The 24834-nt window shown below is 38.6% G+C and overlaps 1 protein-coding gene across 1 annotated transcript in view; it reads left to right on the forward strand.

The window, feature by feature from the left end:
• LOC135200239 (heat shock 70 kDa protein 14-like) overlaps positions 1-24834 on the forward strand; it is a gene marked incomplete in the record, with an annotated part of 291697 nt that overhangs the window by 245655 nt on the left and 21208 nt on the right. Inside the window, 1 exon segment of the mRNA XM_064228688.1 lies at positions 18933-18994. Coding sequence (XP_064084758.1) covers positions 18933-18994 — 62 coding nt within the window.

A 24834-nucleotide genomic window follows, 5' to 3' on the forward strand; every position in this document is an offset into this window, starting at 1 on the left:
CAGAGGTCAATGGGTTATACTTTCCTTGAACTGCATTGAGTGTGTCTTTTGGTTGCCTGCTCATGGGAGGAAGGAAGTCAATTGAGGAATTTGTCCACCATTATCCCCATTCTGTGCATGCTTGGGTCACTGCTGCTGCTTCTGGGACAGTGTCTGTCCACTCTCCCCTTGCTTGGTCCAGTGAGGGTATGCCTGTACCTGGTGGTGATAAATCCAGTTTCAATGGTTTCAACTCTGAAGAGTTGCTGAAGGTGTTTAGGCCTTCTCTTGGCATTCCAATGGAACCTTCCCTGTGCCCTTTTTGAACATTTAGCTTTGGCTAAAGTTTCTTGCCTGAAATTAGCACTACATTCTTGGTCTTGCTCATCCCATTGGGAGTGGTCTGTCTTGGCTCTGTCCTTGGCAAATGTGTTAAGGAACAAAAAGGTACATGGTTGCACTCGCCTACCTGTTGGTGCATTTGGATCACTGATCACACACTCCCCCGATTTTTGCAGAATGGTCAAAAAAGTATTCCCATCATTTACTTTTCCTTCCTCTTCTTGGTCAGTACAGGTGGCTTGGTCTGCAAGTTTATCACCAGTCATATGGCATGAAACTGCTCATGTCTGTGGGGTAACAAACAACCCTGCAGTGAAATGGCATCACATGGAAGGCATTTGTTTCTCCTCATTTGAACTAGTAGCTGTGGAGTCTGTTGACTTAATTTCAGGCTGCATAATGGTTGGACTTGTGGCTCAAGTTGATGGTGAACCTTGCCTCTCTAGGGCCTCTTTGGAGGAGGTGAGGTTTTGAAAGTTTTTGATGTTGAGAGGAAAGATCGGCCTTTGTTTCTCACCAGTCTGCAAATCTGTGGGCTAACCCTGTCTTGAAATAGCTGAATTGTCTGCATAGTAGCTGCCTTTCAAAGGGAATTATGACAGATAGCTCGTAATAGATTGGTCAAGGCACCAGCTGCCCATTGAGATACTGCCACTAGAGAGATTTAAGGTTCCTTTTAAGGCTGGCCAGTAATCTGCTGTTGGGTCCCTCTCTGGTCACAGATTTTTCTGTGCCTATACCAACTCAGAATAATCTGGCATATTCATTACGTACTTTTACTGTTAACAACACACTCTTGACAATAATGAACACCCAACACTTCTTACTCTTTACAGTCTGTCCTTTCTTGTATTGTAGAAGAGATTTATTAGCCTGGAAGGTCACTCCAAAATAAATGACTTTTCATCAATCTTGGAAGGTGCCGCTGCTTTTGTTCTGGGGTCTTTCACTATCTTGGACTGGATTTCCCTTGTTTATGTGTACACTCTGAGTACAGGCAGTCCCAGGGTCTTGCTGGGGCCGGTCCTATTCTAATGGCTTGATGATAAGCCAAAATCGCTGATTACAGAAAAATGGCAATTTATGAGGCTCCTTTGTTAGATAAATATTGGCACCAGTACTCTTATTATTGGCGCCGATAACCAGAAATCGTCAATTTTTACAATTTTTGGCACTAGACAAGCCTCACAAAACCAGATTGCTGATGGCCAAGAATACCAGTACAGTGGAACCTCTATATACAAAAGTCCCTGCATACGAAAAATTCAGGTTATGAAAGCAAAGTCGAAGATTTTTTTGCTTCTCGTATACGAAAATAGTTCAGGTTGCGAAAGGGTAAAATCCGAGATTCGCCCGGGCCGCCGAGAACAATTTTAAAACTGGCACGCCGCCAACTCGGTAGACTCGCCACCATCCTCCCGTTCTCCCATTGGTTCCTGATGCTAGTCACCGCCGTAAGATCCTGCTCTCCTATTGGTCAGCATCTGTCCCATCATGCCTCTATGTAAAGGCGTTCCTTGACCGTTTTTTGCGTTTGCATTATCATAAACATCTCTGAAATTCGTTCGTTCACATATATTTCGTTTGGTAACGTAAATTCGTGTTACTGATTTCACTTTTGTTGTACTGTAAGTTACTTTATCGTGTTGTGTGCGAACTTAATGACTTACGTTATTAGCCATGGGTCCCAAGAATGTTGCTTTAGTCCACGGAAAGAAGAGGATGTTTTATATGGAGATGAAGATGGAGATAATCAAGAAGTGTTAATGTTTTTTGCCATTTGTTAATGTGTTTCGTAAAGTTAAGTGTTCATGCTTTCTGCCGTTTGTCCTCCCCCTCTGTTGCCACTTTCGGACATCACCTCACTCGAAAGGGAAGGTTCCACATTTTACTACATACGTACGTACACATACACTATTTCTTGTACCCTGTACACTAATACACTTTATTTACAGGAACAGAAACGGTTAGGTTAAGTATTGAATGGTCCAAAATGTTGTATTTCATTGTTTATTGGTCAATTTAGCTTTATTATAAAATTTACTGTGGTGTTTTTGTAGGGCTTGGAACGAATTAGGCAATTTACATGTAAAACGTAGTTCTAGATATGAAAAAATCAGGTTACGAAGGCTGCTTCGAAACGGATTAATTTTGTAACCTGAGGCACTTCTGTATCCGAGTTTCCCACCGTTATTCCCATGTTAAAAGGTCAGTTACCTGATGCCCCTTCTCCACTGACTTCTATAAAAGGCATCATCCTCTACCAGCATCATGCATGGTTTATTGTTTGGCAAAGTGTTTTTATGACCACATGCCCTTGCTGTCATCAACCACAGTTATTGGCAGTGGGCCTCGCTTTTGACTAAAAAGTCCATCTGCGAGGCAGCACTTTCTAATTACTGGCAGTGGGCTGAGCCTTATACTAAAAAGTAAGACTGCAAAGTAGCAGTTTCCACAGTTATTGGTGGTGGGCATAGCCTTTTACTAAAAAGTAAGACTTTAAGGCAGTAGCTACCCTTTCAGTTGCCTTTTATGACACGCAGGACCTACGGTGGTCATGTTTTTACACCCCTACCATGTGGTCAGAACTGCCTCCTCCTCATGTTTTTCAAATGGTGTTTAGGGTAGGGTTAGTAGAAGGACCAATGTTGCCTGGTGGTTTAGCAAGTGGTTTCCGTACCCATATTTTAATTTTATTTTTATCTACCCATTTTTATGTGTGGCTTGCAAGGTGGTTGCAATGGGACTTTTAATTTTTACTGTATTTCTAAATACATCTGACTGAGGGCCACACTTGTAAACAGAAAGTTACTGCAGTGTAATATCAGTGGAGATGAAGGGAAAACCAAGTATTGACTTCATAGGATACAGGTAGACCCTGGTTATCGGCAGGGGTTCCGTTTCCGGGGGTGTGCCGACAAGCGAAAACGCCATTAACCGAAACTCAGTGTTTGATGGGGCCATAAGGTGCCTTATGGAGCTGATAAACAAAACTTGTCCTGTCATGGCATCATAAATCGCCGATTTTATGGTGCTAGACAAGCGCCATAAAACCGGGTCGCCTATAATCGAGTCCGCCGATAACCGGGGACTGGCTCTGTATGTCATTCACAAATCAGAAGAAAGATGACACACGAGCTTCATTACTGGCTCCATGGCATTGTAATTGAATTCATTCACAAAGCAAATAGTGCCAAATGTAAATAATTTTTAGATAAGCTTCTCTAGAGGATCTTACAGGGATGATACAATGGATGAAGAAGCTTTAAGGTTAGACCTAGGTTAGCTTAACCTTATGCTATGATAGCCACACTGTGTTTAAGAACCTCTAAGCTTAGAGAAAGATGAAACAGAACTGTGTAACAGGGTTGCAATTAAATAGTCCTTTCAGATGTAAAATCTTGATTCTTCTGACAGGGAAGATGGGCAGAAGGGTACCATGGTTAGCAGATGACACACTGCTTCTCAATCACCTATTCTGTAGTACAAATGCACTGTCACTGGATTGTAAAACAATTAACCCGTTTAACTTGGGAATGCTGAAGGCTGAGAGGGGAAATCACTCAAAAGTAACTAAAATGCAAACTGGTTAATACCTCTGAGTTACTTTACACAAGTGAGATTACACCACTTTACATAGGTACATAGGCTCCAAAGGAGGTTGCAAGGTAGTGAATGTGAGAGCAGAGTAAGAAGTATAATCGAAAAATATGTGTCAGACAGTTCCAATTTTCACTGTCCCTGTTATCCTGGAGAAGAAGTCTTAAATGTTGAGCCAGACTTAATGTACTACAAAGGTACAGTGAGGATGCATCCAACTTCACATCTAAAGGCTACTTTGTGAGAGAAGGGGAGGGGGTCAGAAAAGACCGGTGACCTCTGACACCTTTTATGGTGGTTCTTTTGGTGTTCCCGCCTTTCTCCAAGGCAGGCTTTTACCGTTAACTTTCCGGTGCTATGGCCTGGCATCTTGTTGACAGCCCCAAGATGCAGGTGTTCTAGAAAAAGGAATCGTGACAGCACACACAGGAGGAAGCAAGGAAAATACAATGGCAGAATGTTAAGGCTGAAAGGGCAGAGTAGGTAGGAGATTTCTGTGAGGGTTCCCTGCGTAGCGAATTGCTAATTGGTAGGTAGTGCATTATGATGCTTCTTGTGTGGTCCTATTGACTTATGAGCATTTAATTAAATTTTCTTTCAAAATTGTATATCTTTGAGCCTGCCTGTGCATTGCAATGAATAAATGCATGTGACAGCTCCCCCTGCTAAAAGACATTTTACACTTTGTTCGGGTGTAAGTTCATTTTGGCCTCCTTTTCTTGTCATTGCCTGAAGTTTATTATGCACCATCAAAAAAAAAATATTATCATATATAAATATTAGTGTGTTTGACAGCACGAAAAAAAAGTCATATATAATTGTATACAAATCGCACTGTGAGCAAAACGGTTAAAGCTAATGAGTTAATTTTGTTTTCGTTGTATTCACTAAATTGCGATGATTTTGGTATGTAACAAATTGTAAAACTATCAAAGCAACACACAGAAAATATTATCACAATATGATGCATGAATTTGTAACGTGCGGATGTAAAAAAAGTTATCAAAAATTCACCATAAATCGAAATATTGTGCTAGAGACTTCCCGTTTGTTGCAAAATGAAGGTAATTGATTGAATATTGCTAGACAAAGTGTTGTAGCTTACAATTGCATTTTTCGACCATTTCGGTCGAGTTAAAGTTGACTGAAGGTCGAATTTTTTCTATTTATAGTTATTTATATGAAAATATTTCAAAACTGATCAAAGCTACAACCATGAGTTATTTTTTGTTGTATTCTACATGAAATTGCACACATTTTCATATATAAAACTTTATATAATGGCTAATATAAAACTGTGCAAACATTACGACAATCTGACGAAAGAATTTCTGATTATTTCGGCAGAATTACCGCGCGGATGTAAGGAAAATGATTTTTTTTTAAATTCACCATAAATCAAAATATTGTGCTAGAGACTTCCAATTTGTTGCAGAATGAAGGTAATTTATTGATTGTTACTAGAATGTAAGAGTTTTAGCTTACAATTGCGTTTTTCGACCGTTTCAGTCGAGTCAAAGTTGAGACCGAATGTTGAAATTTTGGCACTTATCGTTATTTATATGAAAATATTTCAAAACTGATAAAAGCTACAACCATGAGTTGTTTTTGTTGTATTCTACATGAAATTGTGCATATTTTCATATATAAAACTTTATGTAACTGCTAATATTAAACGGTGCAAACATTACGACAATCCGACGAAAGAGTTTCTGATTATTTCGTCAAGAGTTACCGAGTGGGCGAAGGAAAAAGTTTTATTAAAAAATTCACCATAAATCGAAATATCGTGCTAGAGACTTCCAATTTGTTGCAAAATGAAGGTAAATGATTAGATATTACTAGAATCTAAGAGTTTTAGCTTACAATTGTGTTTTTCAACCATTTCGGTCGAGTCAAAGTTGACCAGGGGTTGAAATTTTGGCACTTTTTGTTATTTATATGAAAATATTTCAAAACTGATAAAAGCTACCAGAATACAACAAATTCTTTAGAGAACAGTAATATATAGTGGTATGGCAACGTACCTTTCGAATTTGCCAACAAAATGGCCGCAGCCGACACCTGCGACAGCCACATCTACCACCTGAAATGGAGGAATGGAATGTAATTTTCAATGTGTTATTTACGTACTTATCTAATTATGTGTGGATTTGCATAAAACTATTATGGTGGTTTGCTGGAGGTTTTAACATTATTTTGCTGTCATAAAAAAAAAAATCTGACCCAAAAAACTTACTCCAATGTAAAGGTCATTTGTTGACCTCTTTTTACCATGAAAATTTCTTAAAAAAAAGGGCTGTAACTATTATAAGTTATGATATGTGAAAATCTACCAGAATATCATAAATTCTATAGAGAACAAGAATATATAGCAGTATGGCAACTTACCTAACGGATACGCACAGTAAATGGGCCCCCAACCACGCCAAGTGTGACGGCCAAATTTGCTACCTGAAATGGAAGAAGGGTATGTCAATTTCGAGGTTTTATTTAGTCATCTATTATTCGTGGATTTGCATGAAACTTTTATGATGGCTTGCTGGATGTTTGATCATTATTTTGCAGCTATGAAAAAATATGACCAAAAAGAAACTTTGAAAAGGGAATAATTTAGAAAATTTGGAAATATCGACAAAAATATAAAAAATTATCGCAATATTTTAGGTAAAAAATGGATGATATATATATTTTGTTAAGATTAGAATTATAGTATTTATGCAAACAAGCAGTAAAAAAAAGTTTCATGATGTAACTTACCTACATAGAAGACACTTCGGACGCAAGACGGTTTGATGCAGTAGGCAGATGGGCCCGTTGCATCGCAAACATGCTGTGTTCGTCTTGTCTAGATGGGCAGCTTTGGCAGCAAACACGCTTGGGCAGTTTGACGTGGCCAGTGGCAGGAAGAGGTCTCTGCTCCGGCTCAGCTAGCCTAAACGTACCCGCCATCAGGATACGCAAGGGCCTTGACAAGTTGGTCACCATAAAGTACTGATGACTTAATAGGGTAGCACAAAATAATATGGCAAACTCCTTGAGCAACCTATCCCTAGTCAGACTCTGTGCCGACGGCATGGACGTATAGAGAACAGAAGAATTTACCATAATTATGTTCAATATCCCATAGAAAAGACAAAGTGGCCAGCGTCGTGTCTTACGAACACAATTTGCTGTAGAACACATCTGATCGAATGTGTCTACACCCCCTTTAATTGCATTATAAAACATCTGAATGTCTGTCTTACGTCTTTCGATTTCAGACGAATCATGATGCAGGGAACTCAACAGCATCAACTTCTGACTCCTGCTGACTTGCTGACATTGGAGAGTCAACTTGTGTTCATAATTGAACACGGCCACTGAGTCCTTGACGGGAAGCACCTTCTCAGAATGTTCCTTAGGAATATAAGGTTTCTGCTGAATGGTGCCACAAAAAAACATGCCATTGTCAGCGAGTGATAAGGCGAGAGGTAAGGTTGTAAAGAAGTTATGAGTCGTCACTGTGCGACCCCTTCGGTGAAAAGGTTCCAGAAGCTTTGTCATGGTGAACTTCTCCCAACGTCTGTCCTCTCGGCACCCTCACTGTGTCCTTCCCCAAGTAAACAATTGCATTACATATGTAATGCGAATCGGCATCACACACCAACACAAGCTTGATGCCGCACCTATAGGAAGAGAGAATAGAATTAGTATCTAAAAAGTAAAATCATGTCAAATAAAAAGCAAAGTAATATAAAGTTAGTATGTAATAATAATAATAATAATAATAATATTGATAATAATAATAATAATCAGAGAGAGAGAGAGAGAGAGAGAACATATTTTATAAACACATAAGATATCATATTTCAATTCTTATTCCTAATAAGAAATTATTATATAATAAACAAAGGAACAATTATGAATAAATAAAAAAGCAATTACATACAAGAAAAAAGAAAATGGAAATCTGTGAACTTCCTTGGCTGGCTTGCTGGGAATATACATTCGGAAGGTACAGCAACCCCTAAATGGAACAAGCTGTTCGTCCACAGTGAGATGAGGCCCTGGAGAGTAATTTTTTTGGCAATTATCCACCACATGATCAAAGACTTTGCAAATGGGGGCAAGGCGATCTTTCCTCACTCGCTCATCTCTGGTGGCAGTCTTCGAAACTAATCACTCTTCACTCATTGTACAACAGTACGAAGGATTGCCTTCTGGAAGATCCCGCATGTCGCTTGTTGTGGTGTTATTGTCTTGATCTTACAGCAGACATTATCAGGATCTCAATGAATGCCTTCAGTTCCCTCAGGTCCATGTCCCTGAGGGCAACATTGCCCCTAACCATTATCCCTCAAAAGGGCAAGATGATCATTGGTTCGCAAGACAATCTCCGTTAACATAACATCAGACAGAAAGAGGCGAGAATATGTCACTCACTCTTTCCACTCCAACAGTGACATCGGTGGGACCTCCAGCTTCAATCCTTGGCGTAGAGATAGGGGGTAGGGAGGCATTGGGATCTCTCTGCCACTTGGTCCCATCACGTGCTTGGACAACCTCACTGCCAATTCGCTGGATAGGAGCTCCCCGGGCGGGCTGGAGGGCACCCTTCCTCCTCTTCCTACTCCTAAGCTCGACTGGGGAGAGCGAGTCCTCAGGCAGAGAGGTTGACGGACCAAGTGTAGGTGCGGTGGTTTTAGTACTTGTTGTTGTTGTTGTTACAACAATGGGAACAGTCCCACTAAACCCCGATGCCTCCTCTTCCCTGTCCTCTTCTGAGTTGCCAGCTTGCCCACTCGGGTCATTGTCTTCCTCCTCAAAGAAAATGTTGGCAGATTCCTCTTCCTCTACTTCAGCCTGCAACTCCAGTTCATTCTTGCAGTCACTCTCAAACTGATTGAGGAGTGCATTGATTGCATCTTCCCCCAGACCTCTCTGTCTCCTGGAAGCCATGACTGAAAAAAAAGCAAAACATTAGAAATGAGCACTCAAACAGAATTGGCCCAACAAGGGCATCTCGGCCAATGGCCCGGGGATGCACGCGATACAACTCACCCTCCTTCAATATATTCCAATAATAAAACAAAACTATACCAGCATGAACACTGTTCAATATGCAACGTTTACCTAATAACTATGCTTTTTTCAAAAAAACCAGAAAGTTGCATTCGAAGGGAAAATGACCATATGGCGATATATGGCATCTCAGCCACTTCCAAGGTCACGCAGGTGTTTACGCACTACATAGTAAAACATTTTGCAATATAAAAAAACTACTAATTTGCTATTATACACACAGTCTCACATGAATTGGCTACGTAATAACTTAGCTGTTCACAAACAAACAAACAGAAATTGGCACTCGAAGGGTAAAGGAAAATGGACCATATTGATGGTATATGGCATCTCAGCCTCTCCCAGAGTCGCACACGTGTTCCTCAAAACATCCCCAAACAATTTCCAATAAAGAAAAATATGTATACTAGTTTACTATTATGCACACAGTCCTACATGAATTGGCTAAGTAATGACTTTGATATTTACAAAAAAACACAGAAATTGGCACTTGAAACGGACTGGCCCATATGGCCATATACAGTGTGTTAGCCATTCACAAAGGCATTAATTTTAAAGATACATCATCCTCCGACATATTTCAACATTACAAAACACTGTTAGAATGAATACTACTCAATATGCAAATGCAATGTTTACCTAAAAACTTTGCTTTTTGCAAAACAACCAGAGACTGGCACTCAAAGGAAAATGGACCAAATTGGCAGTATATAGCATCTCAGCTGCTCCCAGAGTCGCGCATGTGTTCTGCAAAACATCCCAAAACAATTTCCAATATAACATGAATTGGCTACGTAATAACTTTGATATTCACAAACCACAGAAATTAGCACTTGAAGGGGACTGGACCAAATGGCGACCTTATGGCCATATACGGCGTGTTAGCAATTCACAAAGGCATTTATTTTATAGATACATCATCCTCTGATGTATTCCAGCATTATAAAACACTGTTAGAGTGAATAATACTCAATATGCGACGTTTACCTAAAAACTTTGCTTTTTGCAAAAAAATCCAGAAAGTGGCACTGGAAGGAAATTGGACCATATGGCAATATATGGCATCTCAGCCACTCGGATGGTGACGCATGGCGCAGGTACACGAACCAGCCAAACTTTCCAACACAACAAAGTCAAATGGCTATGCACACTGTTCATTGAGAAATTATGTAATAACTTTGATTTTCAATCACTAACCTTTTAACGGTGCATGTGGGTCAACCTCGACCCGAGTGATTCTCAGAAAAGTGGGAAGTACCTATTCAGGATTAATTCTGAGGTCGGGCAAATTAGAAATATGGTAAAATAAATGACGGAGTAGTGTCAAGCTTTCCAAGAAAAGTGTCGGTCACTGTGTGATACACATGAAAAATTCTTGTACCTTTTTTGTTCAAAGGCAAATAACTCTCACAGTTTTCAAGGTAAACTGCTAATTTTTGCTTCATTTTGCAGCTGAATGATTGTGTTATAAAATGGCAAAAAAAACAATCCCCCAAAATAACTTTATGTAGGTTGAATAATGAGTAGAAATTATGAGGTGTGTAAAAATTTGGCACCTCCCACAAAAATATTAGCGATTAAGTCATTGTCGTAAATTCATAGTATACTCAAATAAATTGCCTGGTTATTGAAACTAAGGAAATTATGAAAAATTAATGGCAAAGTAACATCATGTTTTTTGCTGGAAAAGTGCTAGTCACCCATGCAATGTAGGCAAAAAAAAAAAAAAAAAAAAAAAGTTTTTTTCAAAGATGTGTAGCTCAAACAATTTTCATGGTCAACTGCTCAATTGTGTATTGATTTGCAACTGAAAAAATACTCTGTACAATGGCATCAAAAGACCTAAAATAACTTCATGTAGGTGAAATAAGTAGTAAAAATATAGCATAGAAAATCTTGCACTTCCTTCAAAATAATTTTTCAAAAGTACTTGCTGTAAAGTCCTCGATTTTATGAATATTACACCTAGGTAAATTATCTAGTTGCTACAGTGCAAAACGTAACTATAGCCAGGAAAATATAACAAAACAAATGACATATTTGCATCATGTGTTCCTTACCTTACAGAAGTGGCTCTCTCTCTCTCTCTCTCTCTCTCTCTCTACTCTCTCTCTCTCCCTCTCTCTTCTCTCTCTCTCTCTCTCTCTCTCTCTCTCTCTCTCTCTCTCTCTCTCTCTCTCTCTCTCTCTCTCTCTCTCAAATAAACAAACATGTTACATTCATAAAATAAAATCAGGAATGTACACCAAAAATGCAAAGACGACAAGATCTACCATCCATGCACAACCGTTGAAAGCAACCAAGAAATGTTTGCTACAGTGGCTGAAGGAATTACAAATGGGTGTTTATGGTTGCTGGCCACATCCCCTTCCTTGTGAAGGGTGCGATACTTCCGTCTTCCTGCTGCATTAGCTGCTTGAAGACATGAGTGAGTGATAATGTCTATAGACATGAGATTGGCAGTATTATTGTTTCCCACTAACACAACAGGCTCAGCAGAGTCAACAGAAGAGTGGGACTGGTGGGTAGTAAGGCAAAAGTATCCCGGCTGATCAACAGGCAGCTAAGTAGCATGAGGCAGTTCATTGCCACTAGCAGGCTTTTCTGTGATATTGAAGAAGAGTACAGGCGGCCCGCGGTTAACGGCGCAATCACTCAACAGCAAATCGGTTATACAGCGGTCGTCAAAAATATTCATTAAAAAAATAAGGCATTTTCAAGGTATCTTTACGGCACCATTTTCAGTTAACAGCGCCGCTAGCGCCATTGTCTAACGAGTTCATACATTTGTAGAAATGTCGTTCAGACCATAAAGGCTATGCAAATTATATTAACAAATTTTATGGAGAGTTATTACGTAGGTATTAGGGTAAAATATATGCCTCTGACGCTGTTCTATGCCGAAAATATCGAGTTACATAAGTGCAAATTTAGCTATGGATGTGTCGATTTATAAATGTTCATGCTTTTGTTTAAAATGTGTATGAAAATGTATTACGTAAAAGGTATATTTATTTCTGTACAGAAATATAATACAAAGGCAGCTTTTGAAACTGCCCTTTACGTTATCAAATACGATGTTTTTTCATGTTCTTTCTTGTGAGCCGCCGCCTGTCGCTCTTCCGAAAATATAGATTTAAAAAAAAAGTGCAAATTAGCGATCGATGTGTCGATTTTATAAATGTTTATGCTTTTATGTTTAAATGTGTATGAAAATGTATTACAAATAGGGTATTTTTATTTCTGTGCAGAAATATGATAAAAAGGCAGTTTTTTAAACTGCCCTTCAAGTTATCGACTACGATGTTATTTCAAGTTCGTTCTTGTATGCCGCCGTCTGCCGCTCTTCCGAAAATATAGAGTTAAAAAGAGTGCAAATTTAGCGATCAATGTGTCGATTTTTTAAATTTTTATGCTTTTATGTTTAAAATGTGTATGAAAATATATTACGTAAAGATATTTTCATTTTTGTACAGAAATAAGATACAAATTAAGGCTCCACGTTGTCAGGGGAATGTTTTTTTCATGTTCGTTCTTGTCCGCCAGTTCCGAAAAATGCATTGTGTTATTTTATTAATTATGCATCTTTTCCATAAATCCTTTAAAAAGTTATACATTATTTCACTGTATCCAAGAATATTGTATGTATTCTCATATTATTGTATTTTAAAATACTACGGCAAATTTAAGCCAGTATTCCGCGGAGCGGCCAATGTTGTGGTTTGAAATCAGCTGATGAATACGAGTTTGTTTCACCATAACGCAATTCTGAGCGAATGCTCTTGCTTCTAGTTAGCATAAACGAATATCTAGATACTTGACTTATATGAGACAAAGTTATTTTTCCTTATACAGCGTGTTTTTAGGTGGAAATATTTATTGAATATGTCTCGTTGTGAATGTGAACTACTTTTTTTTTCGTTAACAGATTACGTTGGCGGCATGTTTATTGCGTAAAAAAATTACGTGCTTCCGTTCGCAATAATCCTTTATATCATCGTAATACGAACTTTATGTTATTTATCTTATATTGGCGTGAAACCAACAGTAAAATGTGTTCTTTCAAGCACAGTAGTTTTTATTAAAATGATTTTATCCCAATTTTATCTACAGTTGTGTTTGATGGCAGACATTTACTGCAGTTTTATCCTTGTTGCCGATGTACGATAATAGTCATTAGCAGCTTGAACAGTTTTCTCAGCTTCAGTTATAACTAGGTATAAATTTAATAGTATATTTCCCGTTTGATCTTTAATCTATATTGAGCTCTGATCTATAGCGAATAAAGTTATTACATTAAGATATCTCAGTTCTATTCTATACATAACGCCATTTATAACAAATACGGTAATGTTGTACTGTAGTACGATGATTGAAATACAAGCCAAACAGATGTTATCCAGTTCGGTTGTACTTAGAAAAAAAAAAAGTTTCTCGTTCGGTTGTTCATGGCTGTACACGTTCACGCAACGAGTATAACGTTAAAATCATACTTTCATCATTCTCTTTTGCTGTTATTGAACTTATGTAACTAGAAGATGGATAAAGTTAGGCCATTGTAATTTGATCTCTCATAAAATCGGATTATCGTAAGACTAATGATCATAACCAGAACACTACAGCTACCTGTACACTGTATAAACTTTATTATATCTTTACATACTCTAGACACCCACATGTACTGTACAGTAAATTCTATAGTACTATACTGCATACATATAATTTTACTTATTGCGCCATTGTGGGATTACGGCGCCTTTGACTGGTCTAGAGTTTCGAAAGAAGGTGTGAGGTGGCCGTAGGCTTTAAAATCGCTCAGCGTCGAAAATCGCTTGGCGTCGGTGGCCAGGAACGGAACCCCTGCTGCTAACCGAGGGCTGCCTGTAGTGCATCTCATGCCATTTCGCAGAATTCTAGCAGAGTCAGCTTCCTTACATTTATTTTGTACTTCAGGTAAAGTGTATGAGCATTGTGCAATAGACACCCTGATCAGATAAAGTACAAACTTATTTGTCTACTTGGTACTCCTCTGGGTGGTTAAATCAATTTATCAACTCTCTTATACTTCATTGCAGCATTGACTTGTCCTGCTTCCATTTACTTGTAATACAGGTACTCTTCTACTTTGACACCATCAGCATTCATGATTTATAGTGTCAACCAGGTGCCCTGCCATCACATCATGAAGACATTTCCTTTGCGGTGGTAGTCCATTGTGGGCACCTTAGAATCCACAAGTGCTTTCAATAACTTCGGTGCTCCTCTTGTAAGTCGCAAAGTGCCAGTAGTGTGTGTGCCATATTCCAAAAGTTATTCAGGCAAGGTGACAAAGTTATAAAAATTAGCAATGAAGACATGGTATCCTTTATTTGGATATGGTGCCAATAGTCCAAGCACAGTATTGCAGAGCGTGTGCAATACCATGATAAACGTGAAAGTCCAGGACATATTGGCTTTCAGCTTCACATTAAGAATAAAATTTTGTATTATACTTGTCAGGTTTCTGGGGTTTATAAACTTTCATCAATAATCTTCATTTTTAAGGAAGCATACCCTCATCCAAGGAAAGATTTTGCAACAGTGTATGCAAACTCAGCACTTAAGTACGCATATTTCATGATACTCTGAACCAGCACGAGATTATCTCTGTTACCCTTTGGTACTGCATCTAGTTTGAAGAAGTGTAGATATTTGCCAATTTGCGTATGCCAGTTATTTGTCCTAATTTGTTGGGCAGTCTGGGATGCAGGGATCTGGCAACCGGTAATCCTGTTCCCAAGGCAAATGGTACATCCCCATGATTATGAGCAACTCCAGGTAGTGTAGTGTTAGTATTGTTGCACCCAAGCCACAAGTATTTGGTTGCCATCCACAATTTCACTCTGCATAGTATTGCATTCATATTTGAAGATGAGAAAAAGCTAGAGGAAATGAACCAGTGTGGTAGGAATGGGTACAGACATCCGTAGGGTGGAACTGAATGGATGGAAAACAGAAAGTTGGATCACTTGACCAGTAGGAATCCCCATCCTATATGAGCCATTTCTGTATTGTTTTTTTTTTCCCCTTTCCCTCCTCCTGTCCCTCTCCCTCATGCAAGCAGGCAACCATGCTTACGTGGTGGCAAAGATAAACCATGCTTTTTGTGTAAATACACTAACTGTTGTTCATCATCATCATCCGTAGTCTTACTATCATCACCACCTTCTCTTTCACTCTCCCCTTCTGTCTCTTCAGCCCCTGACACATTCACATCCCTCAAATGCAACCTCAAATTTTCTTCTGGCATTCATAGTAATTAGGTCTTCCTGGCTTGTTTAACACATCTTCTCCTGTTTTACTTTCTGACTCTTCAGCAAATAGAATTAAGAAGTTTTTCTTGATTTCTTGGATCAGATTGCATTTTTGTCACTTGGTAAGTGACAAAATATACTGATCACTGAGTGAGTTACAGGCACTAACATTCACTCCACCAAAAGCAGGATTACTTTCCCCTGAGATTACTCTCATATTTGGGGCTCTGGCCATTTGCACTTGCAATTTTTGACATGGGCTGAGTAAGGAATAATTAGTGAAAAATTATAAAAGGGGATCACAGGTACCAGACATAAACACTTTTCCTGCAAGAAGCAAATGTCCATGCATACTGCGTCACATGCATGAAAAGACGGAACAAGTTCAACACATTATGGGCCACTACAGGATATGTAAGCTCAGTCACTAACCTCTGCACAGAAACAAAATACCTGTGCTTAGTGTGAAAGGAATGTCCTTTTATTGATTACTTTTTTTATGATGGTTGTTTACATCATCAGTAAACGAAAAACAAAATGTGGTGACCTCTACATCTGTCATTAATAGGCAAAGGGTTAAGGAAATGTCAATAAAGCTGGCTTATTTCCAGCAATAAAAGAAAATATGAAGGCGTTCGGGATAATATTTTTCCCTTGCTTACAAATTTTCATTGAGCCCTAAAGGTTGCAATTTAAAGTCAATTGAGGAATGGGTGTACCCACCTCACCAGTAAGTATATTTTAGATGGTAGCAGTTAGCCAGCGTGTGCTCACTGTAACAGGTTACTGTCAGTTAAGCACTATTTGGTATGCCGCTCCCAGTTTATAAACACTAGGAGGAGGAGGGGAAAGAGTTTTATTTGAGGCCTAAATGGCTTTTTTTTAAAAAGAAATTGGAATTATTAACATAGTTTGAATAAAATAGTTTTAATAAATTTTATTAAATGTATGTTTGTAAAATTAGATTTTTAGTAATGGTAATACTTAATGAAAATTCATATCTTCATTGCCATGATGGCACTGAATAGCCTACCCAGTCCCAGCACTTATCTATATGGTTTGCATATCTAGAAGAAAGTCAAGTTGAATTTGTGATACTGAGGAACACAAGGCACCTAAAATTAATGAAAATCCAATTAAATGCAATTAATTTGCAAAAGATGGCATACCACTAAACTTTGAACTGCTTGTGATTTTGGAGAACATTATTTTTTCAACTTGGTTTTGACTGCTAATCCCTCAAGTTTAAACAGGAGGTTTGCCATTTATCATTTTACATTTGGCCCAGATGGAGACTATAGTAGAGTCCAGCTTGCTTTGCAGCTAAGCTCCGCCCGCTGCATGCTTGCGATTGGCTATCTCTCGAAGGGGGAATGATGTCACACTATTTAACAGTCCAAATGATTACCAGTATGGATTTGACTTTGTTCAGCACTGTTGAGTTTCTGGCATGAATCATGGACACCCCAGATTTAAGTTCCCGGAGTTGTGAAGTATGCATTTGATATCTCCAGTAAAAGACAGTTATATATCATTATGAAGATGTTGGTTCAATTTGTTTGTGCATCTTTTTTTTTCTTTTGCAGCCTAAATGCACATGCATCTTGCTTTTTTTTTTAATTAGTGTTGGTCTCCAACATTTAATTGAAATGAAGCATAGACACACACAGCCAGTTCTAATGTTAGGATATTAATTCATCATAATTCTGCATGTCAAGTGTTAATATTATTGAGAGATTAGGCCTACATGTCAATTTCTCATATTTTGAGGCAATGACAGGGCATAGGCCTACTTGATAATTTCTTGTATTTTAAGTTCATGGCAGGGCATAGGCCTTCACATTAAATTCTCATATTTTGAGGTAATGACAGGGCATAGGCCTACACATCAAATTCTTATATATTTTGAGGCAATAGCAGGGCATAGGCCTACACATCAAATTCTTATATTTGTGAGGCAATGACAAGACAGGCCTACTTGTCAATTTCTTATGTTTTGAGGGAATGATAGGGCATAGGCCTACACGTCAAATTCTTATATTTTGAAGCAATGCCAAGACATAGGCCTACACATAAAATTCTTATATATTGAGACAATGACAGACCCATGACCTACATGTCAATTTCTTATTGCAAATAGTTTCCTAACTGTATCTGTTGGAAATAGAGTAGCTTTTAATTTATATAGTACTTTCAACTCCACAATATATTATTTATCTACATAAAGTGTAATGCACACATATAAGCAAGAGCACATACAAATACATGCGTAGATGGCCATAGTACCTGTAACGCCACTTATACTACAGAGAATAAAAGTAAAACTTGTGGTTGTGTAGCCGATGGCGCACACAACATTCTTAGGACTGCCTCAGCCTTACACACAACTATCAAACTGCTCTTGATGAACTATTTTGAAAATATATATTTACTAGAGGGATAACAAATTTCATTATTGTGATGAGTAAAAATAAAGGCTATGGTATGAAGGCGTCAGAAGATACTTAATGAAATAAGAAAAACTATATGATAGCTGAAAAGTTATGTATGAGATGATCCAAACCAATCTGCTGTAACCCAAGAATCACTTGGTTTTTGGGTGCATTCTTATCAAGTCTCTCTCTCTCTCTCTCTCTCTTTATGCCAGTATTTTATGAATAGGTCAATGTTTATTCTAAATGTTAGGATACCATATGATAAATTTTTGAAGACACTACAAGCACCATAACAGCAGTAACAAAAACAAGCATAACCACAACAAGAAGCACAATGAAATGGCTGCATATAAGAAAGGTCTATAATTCAAACGTCATGAGCTGAGTCAACTGACAAAAAGACCTAAGATGTCTATACCATTTTTTATGGTAATGTTATTTCGAAAATAGATAATGTCCTTAAGAAAATTCTCAGAAATTTATATCCAGTATGACTTGTATAGCCTATCATTCTGAAACCTTTCTGGTATATTCTGGTGTTGTTTAGTGGAGTTATTGCCTGTCATCCCTCTGGAAGTGTGAATGATTCCAATAAAATTGATTTTAAGACTTAAAATGTAGTAAAATTTCCTGAAATCAATATGAAATACCAGTGATTCAAGTCTATCCAGTGATTCAAGTCTACCAATTCGAATGCAGACATTCCCAGAGACACCTCCATATTCAGGTGAACCTCATTTACGAAACATGAGATTGCAGAAACATGGAACACTCCAGACTTTATTCATATTTTCCTCTCTCTCTCTCTTTTTTTTTTTTTTTTTTTTTATATATATATATATATATATATATATAAACCATTACAATATATTTTAGTTCAGTAAGACAACCATTGCAAAATAAATGAAGATGCTAAGAATCACAGATTAACCAACCTTTCAAAACTATTTCCAACCAATCAGCTTCAAGGAATGGTTGTGACATAACCAGTGGGTGGGGCTTAGCTGCAAAGCTAGTTGGACTCTGCTCTAGTTATTGTGACATCCTTGATAAATCTTGCTCTCTTTGTTTAAGGCTTTTTATATAAGCTACAGAACATTTGATTTTCAGTTGAACTGTACATTGTGATTAGCATAAGTAAAATATTTATGAACAAATTTAAAATGTTTCATTTTGTCTTTGCAGACTTTACTTTGTAACATTTTATTTTTATTTTAAGGTTGATTTGACAAGTCTCATGCCAGAATCAAAATTGTTGAAGCTAGATTTTCATTTAAAAAGGTAAGTTTGCCATTTTCCTAGGTGTTGTTTGTTTAATCAGTTAATTATTTATTACAAAAGTTTATGACTAAAATTGATTTAGTTACTTATTACAGAAGTTTGACTAAAATTTATTTGTGATATTGATGCATAAATTATTTGAGATGAATCTTACCTACTGTTAAAGTTAGCTATATCTCCCTGTCGATTAGGCGAGTCGGCATTCAAACAAAAAATCGAATGGCTGCCTGGATGACTGTCTAGTTTACCTGTTCTCCACTAGGTGTTATTCGAATGTTTTAGCTCTTGTCGGAATTCTCCTTGCCACCATTGCAGTTAGGTGACTGTTGGTATTCTATGAAGTTTGGCTGTTTTACACCTGTTTACAGTATTGTAATTTCATTTTCCTAGGATATCTTCCACCGGAAGCAAAATGAATAACGCTACGTAGGAATGTTTTTGGTGTAACCAGGATGTTGAAATTGGAAGTTGATCAACATTCGGTTTGTACTTGCAAGGGTACAGAGTGTGATCTTGGAACTACTAGATGTGAAGAATGTAAGGAATTGTTCTAAGAAATTTATGCCTGAATATGTCAGATATAGGAAAAATGGGAAACTAATAGATTGCGAAAGCAATTAGCTAGGTCAGGACTTAAACCTGTGAGGTTGTCCCTACTCTGACTAGGGAATTTGTAGCTCTGCCTTTTGCTCCCCATTCAGTTCAGGAAAAGTGTAACGAGAAGTTAGAACATTACATTAAACCTTTTTTTAGTTCTAATAAAAGTTGAACCAAGTTCATGACGGGAATGTTTCGAATCCCTTCATATTGTGCACTCTTTTTCGCGTTCCCTGTTAGAAGTAAGGTGTTGGTACCCTCGTCTTTATGTAGCCCAAACCTAGGACTGCCCTGTGACAGTTGGTAATGTCCACTGCCGGGGAACCAGGTCGGTTCTTGGGACGATAGGTTTCTGTACCCTCCAATGCCTACTTTGCCCTCTTCATGGTCTGAATCTCGTTTTAAGCGTTTGCCAAAGGACCGTTAAAGGGGTCGCATAAGGACCGTTTCGATAAGCGTTAATCCTTGCGCTGTAGGTACATTCTGCCATCTTCAACACCTAGTTTGGTGTGTTAGCATGCATAGGATTAATAATATATAATATAGGTATTGACAATTTTATTGAGATGATAATGCATCTGTAGCGAGTTTAACACATTTAGATATGTCGTCTCAGTCGAATTCTCGTCTGCCAGCATATTCCTCTTTCTTTGTATTGCTTGTGTTCATTTTTTTCCTGCTTTCTCTTCGGCTATCAGCAAATCTCTTACTACTGCCTCGATTAATGTTTCTCTTTCAAGTCTACACTGTCTGTAGTATCTAAAGTTCTCTCCAAGTTAGATATTATTCTAGCTTCAGAGCTTTCTAACGAAGTTTCATATAGGAATGCTTTCAAGTATGTACATTTGCTTTCAGATGAGGCGGGAGAGTCGTTGTAACTCCTCTCCCACCGCCTCTCACTTCTGGCGCCAAAGTTTGCAGAGAAAGAGCAATCCTTTAAGCTATTTTGTTTACCTCCTGTTGGCAGCTGTCTCCTCCTGTCGCCCACTGGCGGAAGAAGAGTTTGAATGGAGTTGGAAGGACTCATTTGGGCTGGTTGGCATTTGTTGCAACATTATGCTTTGCTGTATCCTCATTTTGTTGAGTAAAGAGGCCACATAGAGAATATGTCTTAATTGTCTTAGCATATTTTGGCACCCTCTAAATATCTGAGAAGAGAACCAACGCTTTCTCCTATTATAGAGAGCATTTCATAACGTTTCTCGTCCTCGGACGTACAATCTCCCTTTGGGTCTGCCTTGGCTTGTCTCTTGTGTCTTTTAAAGTCACTGAGAGCCGAAGACCGCCTCTGCTGTACAAATGCTCATTGGTTCTTTAACCGTCTTTAGTAGGAGGTTCGCTTTCTTTCTCTTTCCTGTTGGGAAATGAACTTGAGACAGACAGATATGCTGATGGAGTTTCAAGTCTAGCTTGTTGAATTGTTACCTTTTATTTAGCTACGTTGTCTCGTCTCTGCGACTATGTAGAGAGGTGGAGGCGCCAACCCAGCAAGTTTGTGAAGCCAGCTTTACGGTTTTTCGCCAGCGGGAGTTTTTAGCAAGGAAAACAAGTAACTCATTTCTGATGCTGCAGGGTAATTTCCTCATGCTTATACTCATTCGGTTTGGAAGAAGTGAGAACACTTTCTCTTCCTGTCTGATTATGCAGCTCGGTTTAAGATGATAACGGATTATCTATTGGTAGTCTTGTTTTATACCTTTCGGGGATAAGTGCAGACTCAGGTTCTGGAATATGGACAGTTGCAACCTCCTAACATTCATGGAGAGACTTGGGAGCAGTACGTTACATGGTGGAGACGGTCAAGGGCAGTTGTAATTCTTTTTTGGTTGTCCTCCACTGGTTTAATCTCCCTCTTATAGCTTCCTTTGTCTTCAGCAGAAATCTCTCATAAATCTCTTTATAGTAGGAGATTGTATATAGAAGGAATGATGGTCCAAGGGTAATTCTATAGGACGAGCTCCATAAGTAATTGGAGATATTTTTGGACATTTGGAGACTGAATAACAGGAAGTGTCTGCCTACATACTTTTTGATTTTCTAGCATGGTTTTAGTGCCTTTCCAAAGAACGGTCAGACTTGTGGTACACATGCAGAATGTATTCCATTTACCAATATATCCAGTCATGCAAGTTCCTTCAAGATGATTTTACAAGAAGGTATTGGTGTTCTGTGCACTTTGTTTGGGTTTGTGTGCAGCCCTCTATAAGTTATGTCAGGGACTTGTGGCCCATTGGTGGATGGTGTCAACTTTAGGAGCGAGACACTTCTACTGAATCAGTGATTCAAGTTGGCCAACTCTGTCAAAATTATCCCAAAGGCAAGGACCTGTTGCTTCTTCTGGCCCAATTTCTGTGTATTATATTGTTAATTATGTATATCCCCATTCTTATCTAGTGATGAGGGGATGATACTTAATTATGCATTCTTGTCGGTCAAAGATGAATAGGCATGTACTGCTTGAAGAATTTTAGGCCTGAAGGAAACTTCCTATATGGTAAGGGCTCTTCCTTATTAAGAAACATGGCCCCACTGGGGATATTTTTAGATAATCATGCTCAATTAATGTACAGTTTCAGTGTGAGAATTATGAATTTTAAATAACGTTCATTAAATGTGTAAGTAATCCAGAACCATCTTTGGCTCCAGGACTGTAAGGAGGGACTCTGTAACCAAGAATTGTTCATTTTGTTCTTAAACCTAAATCCAGTTTTTTTTGTCTTTTCCCTCTTGTCATGCAACACAGAGTTCAACTATTTTCATTACACTTTCGTGCAACATAGAATGGTCAACACTACTCCTGGTAAAACTTGTTAGATGTCAGGGCAGTGGAAAGACATCATGATTCTTAGCAGGCTTATTCCCGGTCAGAAACAGTCTTTGTGGGAAGTTCGCTGCTTTGAATGAAATGAAATAACATATTGGTGCGATCATTCATTCTGTGGAAGGACAGTTTTTTGGCAATTGGGGATTCAGGAAGAACAAATTGCCTACAAGGGCCTTTACATCCGTAAGTTTGGCACTTGGTGTGGGATTTAAGCAGCTCTCATTTAGACTTACTAGCATGTAGATGAACAGGGACATCTGAATAATTACTACTACTTTGATGGCCCTCAGGCTTGAGCACTGGATGTTTACTTAAATTTAGCTGATCATATTTGTATAATCGGGCACCTTAATTCTCATCCCACAAAACAATTTTATAATGAACTTACTCGCTTCTGTCAAAATCATGCTCTCCAAATTAGTGATGTAATGCTCCTCCCTCCCTCCCTCCTATTCATATGTACGTAATAGAGCGGATGCAATTACAACCTCCTGGCTAGACCACTGCATCACATCTCCACAACTTCATGATTCTATTATGACCTGCAATATTCACTACAATCTTGCAAAATGGGCTACGATCACATCCCATTACAGGTGTCATTCAGTACCCCATCCCTCCCGACCGTGAACCCCCTAACTGACCGCCCACCAGCTGTAAACTGGGATTTTAAAAGCCAACAGAAAACCAGATACTTTAGGGCGACCACGAAAACCAGGTTACGGTCAGTAGTTCAACCTGCAGAAGCCTTACTTTGTACTAACACAAATTGTAGAAATGACCACCACAGGAGGGATCTGAATGAATTCTATTCGAATATAATTTCCGCTATGCTTGCTTCGGGGAGGGCTGCCTATAGATTTCGTCAAGGTAATTCTCGTAATATACTTGGATGGAGTGACTTGGTTAAAGATCTGTATACATACTCACGAGAAATGTTTTTACTGTGGAGGCAAAATGGTAGCCCGAGGGAAGGGCACACTGCATTACTAATGAGACAGGCGAGAGTGCAGTTCAAACTTGCTCTTAAGCACTGCAGGTTAAAGGAAAAACAAGAGCCGTTGCAATGTCTAGAAACTTAGAATCTGGTGATTATCCTCGTCTTTGGAAAGATATCCCGTCCTTAAATCCCAAAACTGAAAAGCTATCACGGAGAGTAGGGGAAACAGTCAGAGACTAAGCTATCGCAAGTATGTGGGGCGATCACTCCAACAATATCCTGAATTGCATAAATTATCAAGATTCCTGAAGGGATGTAGATAATATCCTTACTGACAACATTCAGTTTCATTTTGCAGACCGTATTATGCCAGGTAACATCAGCGATGCCATAAACAGCCTACCTAGTAATAAATTGCCCGGCTGTGATGGTCTTCCTGCAGAGGCTTTCAAATTCTGCCATCCGATAATTTACATTTTGCTGGCTGCCCTATTCAATGCGTGTATAATTCACCGGTTTCTTCCAGACTCCATACTCTTAGTTCACTTGATACCATTAATCAAAAACAAGCTAAAGGATGCAGCTGACCCTGGCAACTACCGGCTGATTGCAATCACAATAATCGCATCGAAGATACTTGAGTCAGTTCTTCTAGTGAGACTTCTCCCCTTTCTACACACCGTTGACAACCAGTTCAGGTTTAAAGCAAACCACTCAACCGACACCTGCATCTACATACTGAAGGAATTGCTGAACTACTTACCTATCATCAGCCTCTCCTGTTTTCCTTTGTTTTGTAGATGTAAGAAAAGCCACAGATGCCTTGAATGTCAAACTGAACTCACTCCCAATCGGATACACTGTCAATGAAACAACTATAAACAACTTCTGTTATGCCGACGATATGGTTCTGATTTCCCCATCAGTGTAAGGTCTCCAACGACTCGACACTTGCTGCCAATATGCAGAGGAATTTGATATAATCTACAACAAAACCAAGACCCAGTGCATGTTGCTGCTCCCGAGATTGAGACGTATCATTGTTATGCACAATGACATTCTGAGACGCCTCACAAACACTCCCCGCTACCACTCCACCACACAGATGTTCATAGAAAACCACCTGGATAATTTAAAAATCATTGTAAGGTGAACAATGTCCAGTCTGGTAACCCGAGTGAGAAACAGCAGCAACTCGATCATACAAAGCATCCTAAGGAGTGAAGCAAGAAGATCTAAATCGTGGGAAAGATGGGAAAATGAGGCCTTTGTCCCCTAAAGTACTTAATCTCTGTATTGGCAAGATGTCATCTGCAGATTCTGTCATTATTATGTTTATTGCTGATATTTTACTTTTTCATTATTACTGTGATTAATATCAAGTTAAAGTTTTTTTTACTCTCAATTTTTGTATTTAGCCCTGTGGACCTGACTACTGTAACCACCTAAGGTCTCTAGTTGAAATTTAAGTTATATAAT

This window comes from Macrobrachium nipponense, chromosome 26 (assembly GCF_015104395.2).
Source record: "Macrobrachium nipponense isolate FS-2020 chromosome 26, ASM1510439v2, whole genome shotgun sequence".
Classification (NCBI taxonomy): Eukaryota; Metazoa; Arthropoda; class Malacostraca; order Decapoda; family Palaemonidae; genus Macrobrachium; species Macrobrachium nipponense.